Below are 17544 nucleotides of genomic sequence, written 5' to 3'. Positions count from 1 at the left end.
ATTGATCGGTTGCCTCCTGCATGCTCCCTGACCAGGGCTCAGGCCAGGGAGGAGCCTGCAACTGAGGTACATGCCTTGACTGGAATCGAACCTGGGACCAAACTGGCCAGCGCTAGAGTCATTCTTGACTCATTGCTTTCTTTCACATTTCACGTCCAATCTGTCAGGGAATCTTAATGGTGTACCTTTCAATATAGATCCCAAATTGGGTCACTTCTCATCTTTTCTCTGCTACCATCCTGCTGTGAGCCACATTATATTAACCTGCTCAACCCTCTTGATTCCCGGATTACTGCACAGCCTTCTAAGTGGTTTCCCCACACCCACTCCTGCCCTTTTATGGCATTTGCAAAACACCAGACTTAGATTGATCTTACATTGCAACTTACTACTATCCTCCAGTGCTCTGCTCTCACACAATAAAACCCGATGTCTACTGTGGTCTACACAGACTTATATGTTCTGGCTCTGTCATCTCTCTGACCTCATCCCCTGTCACTCTCCCCTCGCTCTCTCTGCTTCAACCACACTGTCCTTCTTGCTAATGGATCACATCAGTTTAGTGTCTTTGTACTGGTTGTTCTCTCCCTGCGTTACTCTTCCGTCAGATACGCACATGGTTCCTCTGCCACCTCTTTCAAGTCTTTGCTTAAATGTCAGCTTCTCAATGATGCCCATCATGACTTTTCTACCTAACGTTGCAAACACCTCCCACCTAGATGCACCTACACATCCATTCCCCCTTACCCTGCTCAGTTTTTTATCTGGAATACCTATCACTTTTAATATACCATTTAATTCACTTATCAGTTACTCTCTTTTTGCTGTTGTCTATATTCAGTACAGTCCCATAAGGGCAGGGATTTTTTTTCTTCTGTTTTGTTCACTAATGGTTCCCAGGGTCTTAGAATACTGCCTGGCAAAAAGAAGGTACTAAATAAATATTTGTTGAATGAATGCATGAGTAAATTTTGAGTAAGGGCATGCATGTGCAAACTTTTAACTATGAATTTTGTAGTTATGATTTAAAAGATTGATAGTATAGAGAATTGTAAGAAAATAAATGTATTGATTGTCACTATCATGTTGTAGCTTTTCTTATATTTTAAGTTTCATATGTGCTTTTTTTTTCTTTTTTCTAAAATTTCAGCTTCAGTTGTAGAAGGTCAAAAGGGTATCATTCCTCGAGCTATCCAAGAAATATTTCAAAACATTTCCGAAAATCCTAGCACTGACTTTAAAGTAAAAGTTTCTTATATAGAAGTATATAAGGAAGACCTAAGAGATCTTCTAGAATTGGAGACATCTGTGAGGGATCTTCACATCCGAGAAGATGAAAAAGGAAACACAGGTAAAGTAGCCTACTTACTAGATAGCCTTCTTTAGCAAATGGATATGATTTAATTCAGTTTCTGGATACATTCCAACAAAGCTTTAGAAACACATAGAAGTAAAATGAATTTGTTTTTACTTTAAAATTGAATATCTTATTGATTAACAATATCAGTTAAATTGCCCAGGTGAAAAGTAGAAGTTCAACTGTTAGGCAAGATGATGTTATTAAGTTGTAATTCAAGATGATACTTAGTTCCTAAAAATGCCCCACTTCCTTCCACTCCCGATACTGACCTTAAGTGAGACTGAGAAATAGTCTAGATTAATTTTTGTACTTATTTCCCCCTCAGAGTTACCCCAAGATAGGGGGTGGCTTCTCCCTTTGGTGTTCAGCCAGGTTGATCTAGAACTCACCTTTGTTCTTTGATTTTTGTCCCAGCATACCTATTGCTTCCTTATTTTTTTTTAGTAGAGAGTTTATGTGTTTGCTTCTCCATATTAACATTTACCTGTCCTTTGTTGAGCTTCTCAAGGTCTGATTTTCTGTGTTTACAACCATTAATCTCATTAAATATCCATTTGTTTGGAAATAGGAGACGGTTAGAAGGGGAGGGTTAAAATGCAAGTATTTTTTTTTTTTTTTAATGTTTGAAAGGTCACATTTTATTTATTTTTTTTATTTTATTTATTTTTTTATTATTAGTTAAGGTATTACAAATGTGTCCTCATCCCCCCCATTAACCCCCAACCTCCCCCCCCCCCCGCCCTGCCCCGCACACTCATGCTCCCATCCCCCTGGTCCATGTCCATTGGTTTGGCTTATATACATGTATACAAGTCCTTCGGTTGATCTCTTCCTCTTACCCCCGCCCTCTCCTACTTTCCTTCTGGGGATTGATAGCCTGATTGCTGTTTCTCAGTCTTTGGGTCTGTCCCTTTTCATCAGTCTATGTTGTTCTCTATAATCCACAAATGAGTGAGATCATGTGGTATTTATCTTTCTCTGACTGGCTTATTTCACTTAGCATAATGCTCTCCAGTTCCATCCATGCTGTTGCAAAAGGCAAGAGTTCCTTCTTTTTTACCGCAGCATAGTATTCCATTGTGTATATGTACCACAGTTTTCTAATCCACTCATCTGCTGATGGGCACCTAGGCTGTTTCCAAATCTTAGCTATGGTGAATTGTGCTGCTATGAACATAGGGGTGCATATATCCTTTCTGGTTGGCGTTTCTGGTTTCTTGGGATATATTCCTAGTAGTGGGATCACTGGGTCAAATGGCAGTTCCATTTTTAGTTTTTTGAGGTAGCTCCATACTGTTCTCCACAGTGGCTGCACCAGTCTGCATTCCCACCAGCAGTGCAGAAGGGTTCCTTTTTCTCCACATCCTCTCCAACACTTGTTGCTTGTTGATTTGTTGATGATAGCCATTCTGACAGGTGTGAGATGATAATGCATTGTCGTTTTGATTTGCATCTCTCGTATAATTAGTGACTTTGAGCATGTTTTCATATGTCTTTCGGCCTTCTGTATGTCCTCTTTCGAAAAGTGTCTATCTAGGTCCGTTGCCCATTGTTTTATTGGATTGTTTATCTTCCTTTTGTTAAGTTTCATGAGATCCCTGTAAATGTTGGAAATTAAACCCTTATCGATGGTATCATTGGCAAATATGTTCTCCCATGTAGTGGATCTTCTTGTTGTTTTGTTGATGGTTTCCTTTGCTGTGCAAAAGCTTTTTATTTTGATGTAGTCCCATTTGTTTATTTTCTCTTTAGTTTCCATTGCCCTAGGAGCATTATCAGAGAAGAAATTCCTTCGGCATATGTTTGTGATTTCGCTGCCTGTGGATTCCTCTAGTATTTTTATGGTTTCCCGTCTTACGTTTAAGTCTTTTATCCATTTTGAGTTTACTTTTGTGTATGGTGTGAGTTGGTGGTCTAGTTTCATCTTTTTGCATGTATCTGTCCAATTTTCCCAACACCATTTATAAAATGCAAGTATTTTAAAGAATAATACTTTATGCTTCTTTTATTTGAAAGGAAAAATATTCAACATAAAATACTTTGAAAACATAAAAAAGTATGAGGAAGAAAATAAAAGATTATTTTTGATCCCAGAACCCAAAATAGTTTCTCTTATTGTTGTGTTTTCTTTTTCTATGCACGTAGAGTTGTTTTTTTTTTTTAATGTACTTGCGATCCCCCACATACAGTATTACATCTTATTTTTTCACTTAATATTTGTATTGTGAGCATTTTCACATGGCTTTAAATAGTCTTCAGCCTTGTGACTCTTGGTGGTCAGGTGGTAATTTGTCTTCTGAATGTATTATAATAATTTATTTAACTATTGTTCCATTGTTGGATATTTAGGCTGTTCCAAAATTTTCACTATTATTAATAACAAGTGACTGTTCTTGGATGTCTTCCTCACCTAGGAAACACATGTAGTAGAACCTTCCAGGAGATAAAGGGTCCTGGTGATGGAGTCACTCCTTGAGGGAGTTTCCTAGCAGCTAGGAAAGTAAGATGGCTATAGTCATTGAAACAGCAGCCTGCAGGGGGCAGTAAAGCTCATCTTCTTAGAGACCCTGTCTGGCAGCCATGGCATTCCTGGACATTTGGAGAAATTGTTTTTGGTTTTTTTTGTTTGTTTTTAGAAAGCATACATAGTAGTTTATGAAATTACTAGAGGCCCGGTGCATGAATTCGTGCATGGGTGGGTTCCGGCCGCCCACCCCTGATGTGGGGAAGCGAGGGCGGGGAGTTATTAGTGTCAAAGATCTTTGCAGGGTGTATACACGTTTGCTGTTGGCTTTAGGATGAGTTGAAGCTTCAAAGGCACTTTAGTGTCAGGGACACTTACAGCTTCTGTTTCTAAGCCTCCCCCTAGACAGGTAATGCGGTTTAGTTCCCTGCTGACAAACCCCCTAAAGAGAGGCCGTGGTGTGGTGTGGCTGCCCTCTTTGGTAGGAAGCAGTGGAGAGAGAACGCAGGAAGATGGTGGTTGTGCTGGGCACCTCCCCTGGACACCTGACTGATGGTCCAGACCATGAGCAGTTTTCCTCCTGATCACTTGTCATTCAGATTTCTGGTCTATGAAGCCTGGAGAGCATTTACTTACTTAGAATTTCTGAAGGTCACACTTCAGTGATGGGGGCTGGGCGATCGGGGGGGCGGGCAGCAGAGGGAAGGGCTGTGGGTGGTTGGATGGCAGGCCCCGCCCCTGATCAGGCTGGTTGGCCGCTGTAGTGCACGGCATAGCCACTGGTCATTCTGGTTGTTCTGCTGCCATTCGGTCCCTTGGCTTTTATATATATAGATTAGATAATTCAATATAGCTATTTTTTTCTGAACAGAATTCAGGCTGGAGTTTTGAGCTTTTGTATCATGAAATATATTTACTGAATATTTTTATCTTTTATTAAAAATTACAAAAATAATACATTTATTTTAAAATTATCTCACAGTATGGAGGGTACATTGTCATTCCTGATAAACTTAATGGTCAAAATATTCCCTGACTGATATCAATTCTGCAAAAATTTTTTTCAGGATGTAACAAATTGTGTTAAGACAAATTGCCATATATCTTACATAATGTCTTACAACATGCACTTGTTTGACGTATTTATTGAGTCCTTTGTGTGAAGCAATGGTTGGTATCCAACCTGGAAGTGGCACAATTAGCACCACCTTTGAAGCTTTTTAAAAAGTATTGGTGCCTAGCTGGTATGGCTCAGTGGTTGAGTGTCAACCTATGAACCAGGAGTTCACTAAAATTTCTTCCTGGTCAGGGCACATGCCCGGTTGCGGGCTTGATCCCCAGTGTGGGGTGTGCAGGAGGCAGCAGATCAATCATTCTCTCTCATCATTGATGTTTCTCTCTCTCCCTCTCTTTTCCTCTCTGAAAGCAATACAAATATATTTTTTTAAAGTACTGGTTTCTGGGCCTTACTTTTCAGAAATTCTAATGAACTAGAGGCCCAGTGCACAAAAATTTGTGCACTCAGGGGAGTCCCTCAGCCTGGCCTGTGCCCTCTCGCAGTCTGGGACCCCTTGGGGGATAACCACCTGCTGGCTTAGGCCCGCTCCCCGGGGGATTGGGCCTAAGCTGGCAGTCAGACATCCCTCTGGCAGCCCGGCAGCCCTCGGAGGATGTACACTTGCCAGCAGGGAGCAGGCCTACGCTGCAGTCTGACATCCTTAGCACTGCTGAGGAGGTGGGAGAGGCTCCCACCACCACCGCTGTACTGGAAGCTGTCAGCCTGGCTTGTGGCTGAGCAGAGCTCCCCCTGTGGGAGTGCACTGAGCACCAGGGGGCAGCTCCTGCATTGAGCGTCTGCCCCCTGGTGGTCAGTGTGTGTCATAGTGACCAGTCATTCCCAGTGGTTCTGCTGTTAGGGTCAATTTGCATATTAATCTTTTATTATATAGGATAGAGGCCTGGTGCATGGGTCGGGATTGACTGGTTTGCCCTGAAGGGTGTCCTGGATCAGGGTGGGGGTCCCACTGGGGTGCCTGGCCAGCCTGGGTGAGGGGCTGATGGCTGTTTTCAGACTGGCCACACCCCTTTCAGGGTGGTGGGTCCTGCTGGGGTGCCTGGCCAGCTTGGGTGAGGGGCTGATGGCTGTTTGCAGGCTGGCCACACCCCCTTCAGGGAGGGGGGTCCTGCTGGGGTGCCTGGCCAGCCTGGGTGATTGGCTGATGGCTGTTTGCAGGCTGGCCACAGCCCCTTCAGGGTGGGGGTCCCCACTGGGGTTCCTGGCCAGCCTGGGTGAGGGGCTGAGGGCTGTTTTCAGGCTGGACACAGACCCTTCAGCGTGGGGGTTCCCCCTAGGGTACCTGGCCAGCTTGGGTGAGGGGTTGATGGCTGTTTGCAGGCTGGCCACAGTCCCCAGCCACCCAAGCTCCCAGTGGAGGCTGGCTGGAAGCAGGTATCTTGGGTTTGTTTATATTCTATAATTGAAACTTTGTTGCCTTGAGTGGAGCTCAGAGTTGGCCAGGGCCTGCGGGAAGCTTGGCTTCCTCCAACGCTGGGGCAACCAAGCCTCCTGCTTGCTCCAGCTCCATGGCTGCCAGCCGCCATCTTGGTTGGGTTAATTTGCATATAGTCGCTCTGATTGGCTGGTGGGCATGGCTTGGGGCATAGCAAGGGTACAGTCAATTAGCATCTTTGTCTTTTATTAGTGTAGATGAGTCTGGGATGGGACCTGGGCACAGGTACTTTCTTTTTTATAAAGCTCCCTCCCAGGTGATTTGCAGCTGGGCTTGAGAACCTTACCTAGTACTAAGCTATACCCTAACACTAGAAAAGTTATATAAAATTTATGCTATAATTTATAGTTATATTATCATGTTTTATAATTGCTGATATTTTAGCATTGTCTGTAGTACAGGTACTTTAGAACTTTAAATGAACCAAATTGTTAAAAAAGGTTTCATGATCGAAATAATATAAGCAAAATGATTATTTTTCAAAGAAACAGTGGCATGATGGGATCTGATTAAAAGGAAGTACACCATTGTAATTTGACCTCAGAATTAGGAGCTTTACTGCTTTGATTCAAATCTGAAATCTACCTAGTCTTTTTTGTTTACCTTGCACTCTGATATTATGTAGGGCACACCTGCTTTTAAAATGCATACCTTTACTTATACTAAAATTTTCATCTGTCATTAGATGTGACTCCACAATATCAAAAAAACCTTAAACCTAAAGAGAGCTTGAATAGTAACAAAATTCAAGAGAGACTATTTTTTAAAAATGAATCTATTACTAATTAATTGTTTTTTTAATCCTCACCTAAGGATACATTTATTGATTTTAGAGAGAGAGGAAGGGAGAGAAACAAATATTGATGTGAGAGAGAAACATCAATCCATTGCCTCCCTTCTCACCCTGACCAGGGACTGAATCCAAAACTTAGGTATGTGTCCTGACCGGGAATTGAACCTGCACCCTTTTGGTGTATGGGACTACACTCCAACCAACTGAGCCATCTGGCCAGGGCTGATTAATTCTTTTGAGTTATATATTTAATTAATTTATTATCTTTTAATTAATTCATTAGCTTCTCCAAATCAAATACTGAAATTAAGAGTTTTTCTCTTATTAGCTGGTTTAAAGAATTGTGTATGATGTGTGACTGCAAAGAAACCAGATTGTTAAAAACTATGTGCAGTATTGTATCTTTTAGAATTTAAACATCAAATTGAGCACTCTCTGTAAAATGTCCCTTTTGGGACATTCTCTAAAGTTAATTAATGTTGCTGCTGTTACTATTGTTTGAAATACTACTGATTTTTTTTTAAATCCTCATCCAAGGATATTTTTCCCTTGATTTTTAGAGAGAGAGGGAGAGACAGAGAGAAATACCGAAGTGAGAGAAACACATCCATTGGTTACCTCCTACATGCCCCCTATCAGAGTCCTGGGAGCCTGCAGCCAAGGCATGTGCCCTTGACTGGAATCAAACCCAGGACCCTTCAGTCCACAGGCCACTGTTCTATCCACTGAGTCAAACCGGCTAGGGCACTATTGATTTTTTAAAGGGAATGTTTTAGCTGGGCAGTCTAGCAAATAACTGTTATGTGGTTAATTTGACTGTACTGGATTTTGATTAAAACTTGACTTAAAAACTTACTGTTTTAAGTGATTGTCGGGGCCAAGGAATGCCAGGTGGAGAGTGCAGATGAAGTGATGAGCCTCCTGGAGATGGGCAATGCAGCCAGGCGTACAAGTACCACCCAAATGAATGAACACTCCAGTAGATCACATGCAATTTTTACAATCAGCATTTGTCAAGCTGAAAAAAATACAGAGGCAGCTAAAGATGGATCATGGTCTTCCCGTCAGCATATTGTCTCAAAGTTCCATTTTGTGGATTTGGCTGGATCAGAAAGAGTAACGAAAACAGGGAATACTGGTGAACGGTTCAAAGAATCCATTCAGATCAACAGTGGGTTGCTGGCTTTAGGAAATGTAATAAGTGCTCTTGGGGACCCACGCAGGAAGAGTTCACATATTCCATATAGGGATGCTAAAATTACCCGGCTTCTGAAAGATTCCCTGGGAGGCACTGCCAAGACTGTCATGATTACTTGTGTCAGCCCATCGTCCTTCAATTTTGATGAATCCTTAAATTCTCTCAAGTATGCCAATAGAGCACGCAACATCAGGAACAAGCCCACCTTAAACTTCAGCCCTGAGTCAGACCGGATGGATGAAATGGAATTTGAGATTAAGTTGCTTCGAGAAGCTTTGCAAAGTCAGCAGGCTAGTAATAGCCAAACCAGCCAGATCCATCGAGAGGGGACTCCTGATAACAGGATCCTTTCTCTCGAGGAACAAGTAGCTCAGCTCCAAGGAGAATGTCTGGGTTACCAACATTGTATAGAGGAAGCCTTCACCCTCCTGGTGGAGTTAAAGGACACTGTCAGTCTAAACCAAAAGCAGCAACAGAAGCTGCAGGAGTGGTTTAACATGACCCAGGAGGTCAGGAAGGTGATCCCCAGCTCATTCAGAGGAAGCTGCGGCATTGGAAACCTGGAAGAAGGACCACAGCATATTAGAGTTAACCAACTGAAGCGAGAGCTGAAGAAATGCCAGGTACATAGACACTGCTTTTATAAAATAACGTGTTTAAGGACTAAATTTATTTGGGGCAACTAAAAGTCATTGTAGAATGTCAGAAAATTTTTAAAAGGGTTATATGTAAAATCTCATTTGCCTTTGCTCTGTTTCTCCCTTTTTCTATTCTTCTCATATTCATACCTTTCCTGGCTCCTCCTTTTTTCTCCTGTAAAATGTATTTTAAGTTGTTATGTTTATTAAGTACAATCTTGTGGACCTGGTCATTAAATTTAGAGGATGGGAACAAATAGTTTCAGGAACAAAATTAAGTTATACTTTACTGAGTTTTATCCCTCTATGGGTCAGTGGTTCTTGAAAGAAAAAATACTTCATCCCTTGAATTTGGAGTACTGATTTTTTTTTTTAATATATTTTATTGATTTTTTACAGAGAGGAAGGGAGAGAGATAGTTAGAAACATCGATGAAAGAGGAACATCGACCAGCTGCCTCCTGCACACTCCCCACTGGGGATGTGCCCGCAACCCAGGTACATGCCCTTGACCGGAATCGAACCTGGGACCTTTCATTCCGCAGGCCGACGCTCTATCCCCTGAGCCAAACCGGTTTTGGCTCGAGTACTGATTTTTTTTTAAAGAAGCAAAATCATCATATTTGGTAATATTTAAGAAATGTAGATATGTACATGTATGCATTATATGTATTGCATTTACATACATTGAGTTTAGAATTACATTTCCCCACTTTTCATTCAAAAAACATTTATTGAGTGAAGATTATGTGTCACAGGAAAGGTAGTAAATAGCAAGACATATCTAGTTCTGCTTATGTGGAGTTTTCAATTTGGTGGGCAAAGAGATGTTCTGCCAGATTTTTAAAGTAGGAAAACATAGTTAAAATGTAAAAATAATTTAAAACATAGCTGTCTAGTTAGAAATCTTTCCTCAATACCTTTTTGTATGTATTAGGAAAAAGCCAGTTGTATATTCTTTATTATTGCAGTCATTGAAATTTTGTTCTCAGGTTTCTTTTTTATTATTATTTTTTATTGAATTGAGAGAGATAGAGAAAGAGAGATAGAAACATTGATGAAAGAGATACATTGATTAGTTGCCTCCTATACACCCCCGACTGGAATTGAACCCGCAACCTAGGTATGTGCCCTGAGTGGGAATTGAACCCACGACCGTCTGGTGCATGGGATAATGCTCCAACCAACTGAGCTATACAGGCTCAGTGTATCTATAGATATTTACCATATTAGAATTAAAACAAGAAATTTAATTATTAATTTATTAAAAATAACAATAATAATCTAATTATATGGTAATATATAGACTATTTTTCATGAACAAATAATATTTCCAGAAACCAAAAAATTAATAAGTGAAATTGTTTTACATTTTTGCACATCTCTTTAATATCTGGCTTAATAGAAGACAGGTAAATTTTCATATCTGCTTCAGCATTCAGTTTGTCACAATATGTTGTTTTAGTTGAAATATATGAAGAAAATCCAGCATCATATAGATTTTTAATTAGAAAGAGAATATTTAATGCTTTTTTTAGGTAATTGTGGATATTCTTCTTTGAAATCACACTCAAACTCAACAAGTAGAAATTTCCTAAAGATTACTTGCAATGTCAGATTTGAAACTATTTTGTTACATTAAAATCTATACATTAGAATTCAGAAGATGGTGGCCCACAGGACAGCAGGGAGAGGGAGAGTGTGACAGAGTAAAGAAGCGAGAGGAACGTGTGTGGAAGTGGGTGGTGGGTGCGTGGGTGAGTGAGGGACAGATAGATATCTCAGGAATACCTGGGACTGGCAGATTGGGCTCGCCATGGGCACCCCACGCCGGTTTGGCTTTGGTGCGGAAAGCACGCCATCTTGTAGAGGGGAGCGAAGGAGGCCAGGAGTGCTGCCCCACCAACATCCCGACTGACCTCGGGCAGCACCCCCGGACCTGGCCAGGGAGCCGCTTGCCAGCTCTAACCCACGTGGAACCACCACCGTGCCCAAGCAGTGAGCAACGCGGTACCGCGACGTGGGTCCCAGATGACTTCAGTGGGAGCACATCAGAGAGACCTCCGGAGGAGCTGAGCCTCTTAACCAGAGCCCAAACCCAGCATCCCAGGATCCCACGCTTCAGGTCCTCGAGCTGTGAGTGCAAGCTATGGGACCCCACTCCCCGCTCCATCCCTGATACCAATACAGAACCTCAGACCAGTGTGTCCTACACTCCTGCCCAGATGGAACCCTAGCCAGGTGAGCACCCCTCCCCTGACACTGAGCTCCACGGCCAGCATAGAGCCCTCACAGGGCACAGGGTGAGGGCCCCGCCCCTTGTGCAGACTGAGCACGCTCCACCCCCAGCTTTGCACTCGCTGCCAACTTAAGCAAAGTCTGCACAGGGCCAGCCCCCTGCCTCTGGCACAGCCTGAGTGCACAACCCGCCAGCTTTGCGCTCTGCTTTCAACTTAGAGCTCTTGCAGAGCAAGTGCCCAGCCCCTTACACAGACAGAGCGCACTCTGCTGCCAGCCCAGGCAGAGCTCTCAGAGGGTGAGGGCCCCGCCCCTTGCACAGATGGAGCGTGCTCGGCCACCACCTTTGCACTTCACCACCAACTTAGGCAAAGCCTGCGAAGGGCAAGCGCCCTGCCTCTGGCACAGCCTGAGTGCACTCTGCCGCCAGCTTTGCCCTCTGCCTCCAGCTTAGGCAGAGCCCTTGGAGGGTGAGCATCCCACCTCTGGCACAGACTGAGTTCGCCCAGCCACTAGCATAGGAAGAGCCCTTCAGGGCAAGCGCCCACAGCCTGGCATAGACTGAGTGTGCTCCGTTGGTAGACAGAAACCTCAAGGGCAAGTGCCCTGCACCCCGACAAAGACAGAGCAGCTCCACCACCAGCACAGACAGACCCTTTGCCTGGGGCATGCCCCACTCCGGCACAGACAGAGCTGCAGCCCAGAATGGGCTAGCATCTGGCTGAGACAGAACCTTGAGCCGGTGGGTGCTCTGTCACCAGCACAGACAGAGCCTTCGGCTAGTGCACACCTCGCCCCCAGCACAGACAGAGCTGTCATCTCTGCATGCCCTACCCACAGCCCAGGTCAAAGCTGCTGGCGCGACCTGGTGTGCCAACTCACAGGTTACAGGTCAATGCTGCAAGTGCACTGCCAGAGGGACCTAGGGTAGCATCTTGCCTTAGCGGCTGGAGGAGCACAGCATACTGCATGCCAGAGGGCTCTGGGCTCTCACAGAGAGTTGCACACTAGGGGTGCTGTGCACCGGCCCCCACCAACCCCGAGAAATGGATAATTGAGGGACCAGAATTGTGGGAGAAGGGGATACAACTCAGAGCAGAGACAAAAAAGGTGTGAAACTCAAGGGAGACGCAGTCCCTGGTGCTAGTGAGTCCATGACCATTGGACTGCGAGGGGCCTCAACCCCTTGAACACCAAGCAGGTAGCCCAGGGCCAGAAAGAGACAGCAAAAATGGGGAGACAAAGAAACCCCAAAGGAAACAAAAGGAGGAATCACCAGAAAAGGAATTAAATAAAACCAAGGCATGCAATTTGTCAGAAAAAGAATTCAGAATAAGGGTCATGCAATTCATAAACTGGATGGATGAAAAAAATCAACAACCTATGTAAGAATCAGGAAGAAATAAAGAGTGCTATAGCTACAATAAAAACCTCCACAGAAGCTTTCAACAGTAGACTAGAAGAAGCGGAGGACCAAATTAGTGAATTATAAGGCAGGGAAGCAAAACGCACCCAATCTGAACTGCAATTGGAGAAAAAAAAAACCAAAGGCAGGAGGAGAGCCTAAGGGAGCTTTGGGACAACATGAAACAAAGCAACGTATGTATAATAGGGGTACCAGAAAGACAAGAAGAGGAGTAAGGGTTGGAAAACCTATTTGAAGAAATAATGTCAGAAAACTTCCCTGATTTGGGGAAGAAAAAAATTACACAAGCACAGATAGTCCCAAATAAGATGAACTCCAAAAGACCCACACCAAGGTACGTTGTAGTTACAGTGGCTATTGTTAAGGACAAAGAGAACCTTAAAGGCTGCAAGAGAGAGACAGGAAGTTACTTACAAGGGATCTCCCATTAGATTATCAAATGATTTCTCAACACATCAGGCCAGAAAGGAATGAAAGGAAGTATACAAAGTGATGCAAAGCAAGGGACTGAATCCAAGAATACTCTATCCAGCAAGGCTAGCATTCAAAATTGAAGGGGAGCCCTGACCGGTTTGGCTCAGTGGATAGAGCGTCGGCCTGCGGACTGAAGGGTCCCGGGTTCGATTCCGGTCAAGGGCATGTGCCTCGGTTGCGGGCACATCCCCAGTGGGGGAGTGTGCAGGAGGCAGCTGGTCGATGTTTCTCTTCCATCAATGTTTCTAACTTTCTATCTCTCTCCCTTCCTCGCTGTTAAAAAATCAATAAAATACATTTTTTTAAAAATTGAAGGGGAAATAAGGAGCTTCACAGGTAAAAAAAAGGCTAAGGGAGTTTATCACCACCAAGCCAGCAATGCAAGAAATGCTAAAGGGACTGCTGTAGAAAGAAGAAATAAAAAGGGGAGAAGGAACACAGGCACAAAAAATAAAAATAGCTTCAAACAAGTGCCTATCAATAATAACTTTAAACGTAAACAGACTAAATGTTCCAATCCAAAGACATAGAGTGGCTGAGTGGATAAGAAAACATGACCCTCTCCAAATAGCTGCAGCAATCCTGAGAAAGAAGAACAAAGTAGGAGGGATCTCAATACCAGATATTGAGCTATATTACAAAGTCACTGTTATGAAAACTGCCTGGTACTGGCACAAGAACAGTCATTATAGATCAATGGAATAGAATAGAAAACCCAGAAATCAACCCAAAGCACTATGCTCAATTAATATTTGACAAAGGAGGCAAGAACATACAATGGAGTCAAGACAGTCTCTTCAATAAATGGTGTTGGGAAAATTGGACAGATACATGCAAAAAAAAAAAAATGAAACTAGATCACCAACTTATACCACACTCAAAAAGAAACTCAAAATGGATAATGGACTTAAACATAGAGGAATCCACAGGCAGGAAAATCTCAGACATATGCTGAAGCAATTTCTTCACCTATACAGCTCCTAAGGCAATGGAAACTAAAGGGAAAATAAACAATGGGACTACATCAAAATAAAAAGCTGCACAGCGAAAGAAACCATCAACAAAACAACAAGAAAGCCCACTGCATGGGAGAACATATTTGCCAATGTTATCTCTGATAAGGGTTTAATCTCCAACATTTACAGGGAACTCGTACAATTTAACAAAAGGAAGACAACCCAATCAAAAAATGGGCAATGGACCTAAATACTTTTTGAAAAAAGACAGAAGGAAGGCCAAGAGACATGCAAATATGCTCAAAGTCACTAATTATCAGAGAGATGCAAAGCAAAATGACAGTGCAATACCATCTCACACCTGTCAGAATGGCTATCATCAACAATCAACAAACGACAAGTGCTGGCAAGGATGCGGAGAAAAAGGAACCTTCGTGCGCTGCTGGTGAGAATGCAGACTGGTGCAGCCACTGTGGAGAACAGTATGAAGTTTCCTCAAAAAACTAAAAATGGAACTCCCATTTGACCCAGTGATCCCACTTCTAGGGATATATCCCAAGAAACTAGAAACACCAATCAGAAAGGATATATGCACCCCTATGTTCATAGCAGCACAATTTACAATAGCTAAGATTTGGAAACAGCCTAAGTGCTCATCAACAGATGAGTGAATTAAAAATTATGGCACATCTACACAATGGAATACTATGCTGCTGTAAAAAGGAAGGAACTCCTACCATTTGCATCAGCATGGATGGTCCTGGAGAGCATTATGCTAAGCAAAATAAGCCAATCAGAGAAAGATAAATAGCACATGATCTCACTCATTTGTGGAATATAATAAACAACATAAACTGATGAACAAAAACAGATCCAGAGATAGAGAAGCATTGATCAGATGCTCAAACCTCAGAGGGAAGGTAGGGGAGGGTGGAGGTAAAGGGGAGAGATCAACCAAAGGACTTGTATACATTCATATAAGTCTAACCAATGGACACAGACACCAGGGGATTGAGGGCATAAGTGTGTGGGGGGAGTGTAGGGGGGTGGGGGGGATAAGGACACATGTAATACCTTAATAAAGAAAAAAAAAGATCTATACATTAAAAGTCATTGGTCCCTTCCTATCTTATACTTTGAATGGATCTTTTATCCACATCTGATTTTTGAATCATCATGCATTGGTCATTTGGAAAATATTTATTTACTAAGTTATGCAGACCTTCCAGATGTTGACAACATTTCATTATACAATATCAAAAAATCACATTCATTACTGTCACCACTGATCTCAACAGTCTTTAAGTATTAGAAGCTGTCCTCATGCTCACAATAGCAGAAATGTTTTCCAAAATTCTAATTTTTTGTATGAAACCCAAGTTTTAGAATTTATAACAAATACTATTAGTTGTTTCCCTTGAAAATGATAGTTTTCATTTTTGAGAAAAGTCTACTATGTACCTAAGTGTGAATAACTATTGTTTGTCTACCTTTATCTCTTTGTGCTTTGGCTTTTTTTTTCCTCACTGAGTAAAGGCTTTCACTTCACTGCACCTGCTGTCTCTTTTGCTGCCACCTCTGCTATTTGTAGCTTTTTTCAACTTTCTCGTCTCTTGATACTTCTTGATTCCACTCAGAAAGCCCAAATTTTTTTAAGATAAGCTAATCAGAGTGGTTCTGGTTGCCAAACCAACCAAACACAGTGTATAGGGCCTTTTATTTTTATTTTTTGAGTATTTAAATCTTTGCTGTGTTTGTTGCTGCTTACTATTCAAAAGTGTTTACCAATCAGAACAGTACTTGATCCTTGTGAACACCAGAGGCTAGTCTTTGAATAAATGAGGTTTTACTGTACTGTTAAGGTAATTGTGATTTGTAGTTGTGATTTTGGTCAATGTACAATTCATTTTTTATCATTATTTATACACATACTGAGGATCTCTATTTTTAAAATTCTCATCTCTCTGGATGTCTATTTTTTAAATTCTCATCTTCTACAAAGAATGAAAAAATAATAGAACAACAACTTCTGGATCAACTGAGTGGAGAACCAACAAAACTTAACCTGTCAATGACTTCTTCAGCTAAGGAAATTTGTGGAGATGGGCCAGATGCCAGGATACCAGAAAAGAGACCATATACTGTACCGTTTGATGCTCGTTTGGGACGTTATATTTATATCCCAGAAAGATCAGATGCCAGGAAGGTAACGTCAAAACATTAATCTCATATTTAAGATATTAAAATATTATATGTAATAAAATATCACAGTATATTTGTACAGTCTCAGCACGTAGTTTGGTTTCTGATTGATTTTATGGATTTTTGTGTGTTCTCTTTTAATCATGTAATGCTTTTTAATAAAAAAAACAATAAATAGGAGAATGTATAGTTATATTTAGAAGGAATAGTTGAAGGTAATATCTACATTCATCAAGGAGAAAAAGCTATCCTTTGGCATCATATTTTTAGTCATGATTAATAAGTCTGATATCTTCATGAATTTTTTTTCTTTCTTTAACCACACCAAGTTGAGATGAGGTTGGAGGGTATTTATTTTTACTTAATTGGTTTGTCTTACTATTTTCCAAATGATGTTTATGTATTACTCAGTCTTGCCAAGCTGACACTTCAAGATTGTATAAAGATCTGTATGAACTTTTCTTTTAATATACATATTTTTTAATTTCAGAAAGGAAAAGAGAGGGAGAGAGAGATAGAAACATCAATGATGAGAGAAAATCACTGATTGGCTGCCTCCTACTGGGGATCAAGCCCACAACCTGGGCATATGCCTTGATCGGGAATCAAACTGTGACCTCCTGGTTCATAGGTCAATGCTCAACCACAGAGCAACATCAGCTGGGCTGAACTTTTGGTTTTTTATTTACTTGTGAACATGTGTGTAGTAAATATATGCACACACATTTCTCTTAAAAAATCATCAAGTTATCTCTACATGGAAAAGACTAGCAGACTCATGAATTTGGCTTCTGTTAATTTTATGGAGATGATTTGTTTGAGATCTATGTGATGGTTATAGTCAAAGGGATAAGAAATATGCTAGGTGTCATAGACTTTGCAATCAGACAGGCTTGGGGTGAACACCAGCTCTATTGCATAGGCCTGCATATGACTAAACCTGTGGGAGCCCCAGGTTCCTTATATGTCAGAATGGGGGAAACATGGGTGTGTATGGAGGATTTAAATGAGATGATGACTCTGAAATTGCCTAGTACATTGTGTCCTCAATAGATGTCCATGGAGTGCCTTTACAATGGTCCAGATTCAGTACCTCAGAGTGATTAAGAAAGACCGATGTTATTCTCTGTGGTTTTCAATCTTAAGTGATTGAATTAAAAAATGAAATCATCGTTATTATTAATTTCAGTTTTACTTTGTAGGATCACTGACATTTTTCTTATGGTTGAATATATGGTACCTTTTTATAGAACATTTAGGAAGAAAGATAAATTCTTCACATAATT

At 41.7% G+C, this 17544-nt stretch overlaps 1 protein-coding gene across 5 annotated transcripts in view; it reads left to right on the top strand.

Annotated features, from left to right (window-relative positions):
- The window catches only part of KIF27 (kinesin family member 27), a 76323-nt gene that overhangs the window by 11536 nt on the left and 47243 nt on the right, over positions 1 to 17544 (top strand). For all 5 annotated transcript variants that reach the window (XM_059657024.1, XM_059657025.1, XM_059657023.1 and 2 more), the window contains 3 exons: positions 1151 to 1351; positions 7993 to 8948; positions 16059 to 16262. In XM_059657024.1, the coding sequence (XP_059513007.1) occupies positions 8040 to 8948; positions 16059 to 16262 (1113 nt within the window). In that variant the 5' untranslated portion in view covers positions 1151 to 1351; positions 7993 to 8039. The remainder of the gene's footprint in view (positions 1 to 1150; positions 1352 to 7992; positions 8949 to 16058; positions 16263 to 17544) is intronic.

This window comes from Myotis daubentonii, chromosome 11, assembly GCF_963259705.1.
Source record: "Myotis daubentonii chromosome 11, mMyoDau2.1, whole genome shotgun sequence".
Taxonomy (NCBI): Eukaryota; Metazoa; Chordata; class Mammalia; order Chiroptera; family Vespertilionidae; genus Myotis; species Myotis daubentonii.
The sequence above is the reverse complement of the archived record's forward strand: the minus strand, read 5'-3'. Positions and strand labels throughout refer to the sequence as shown.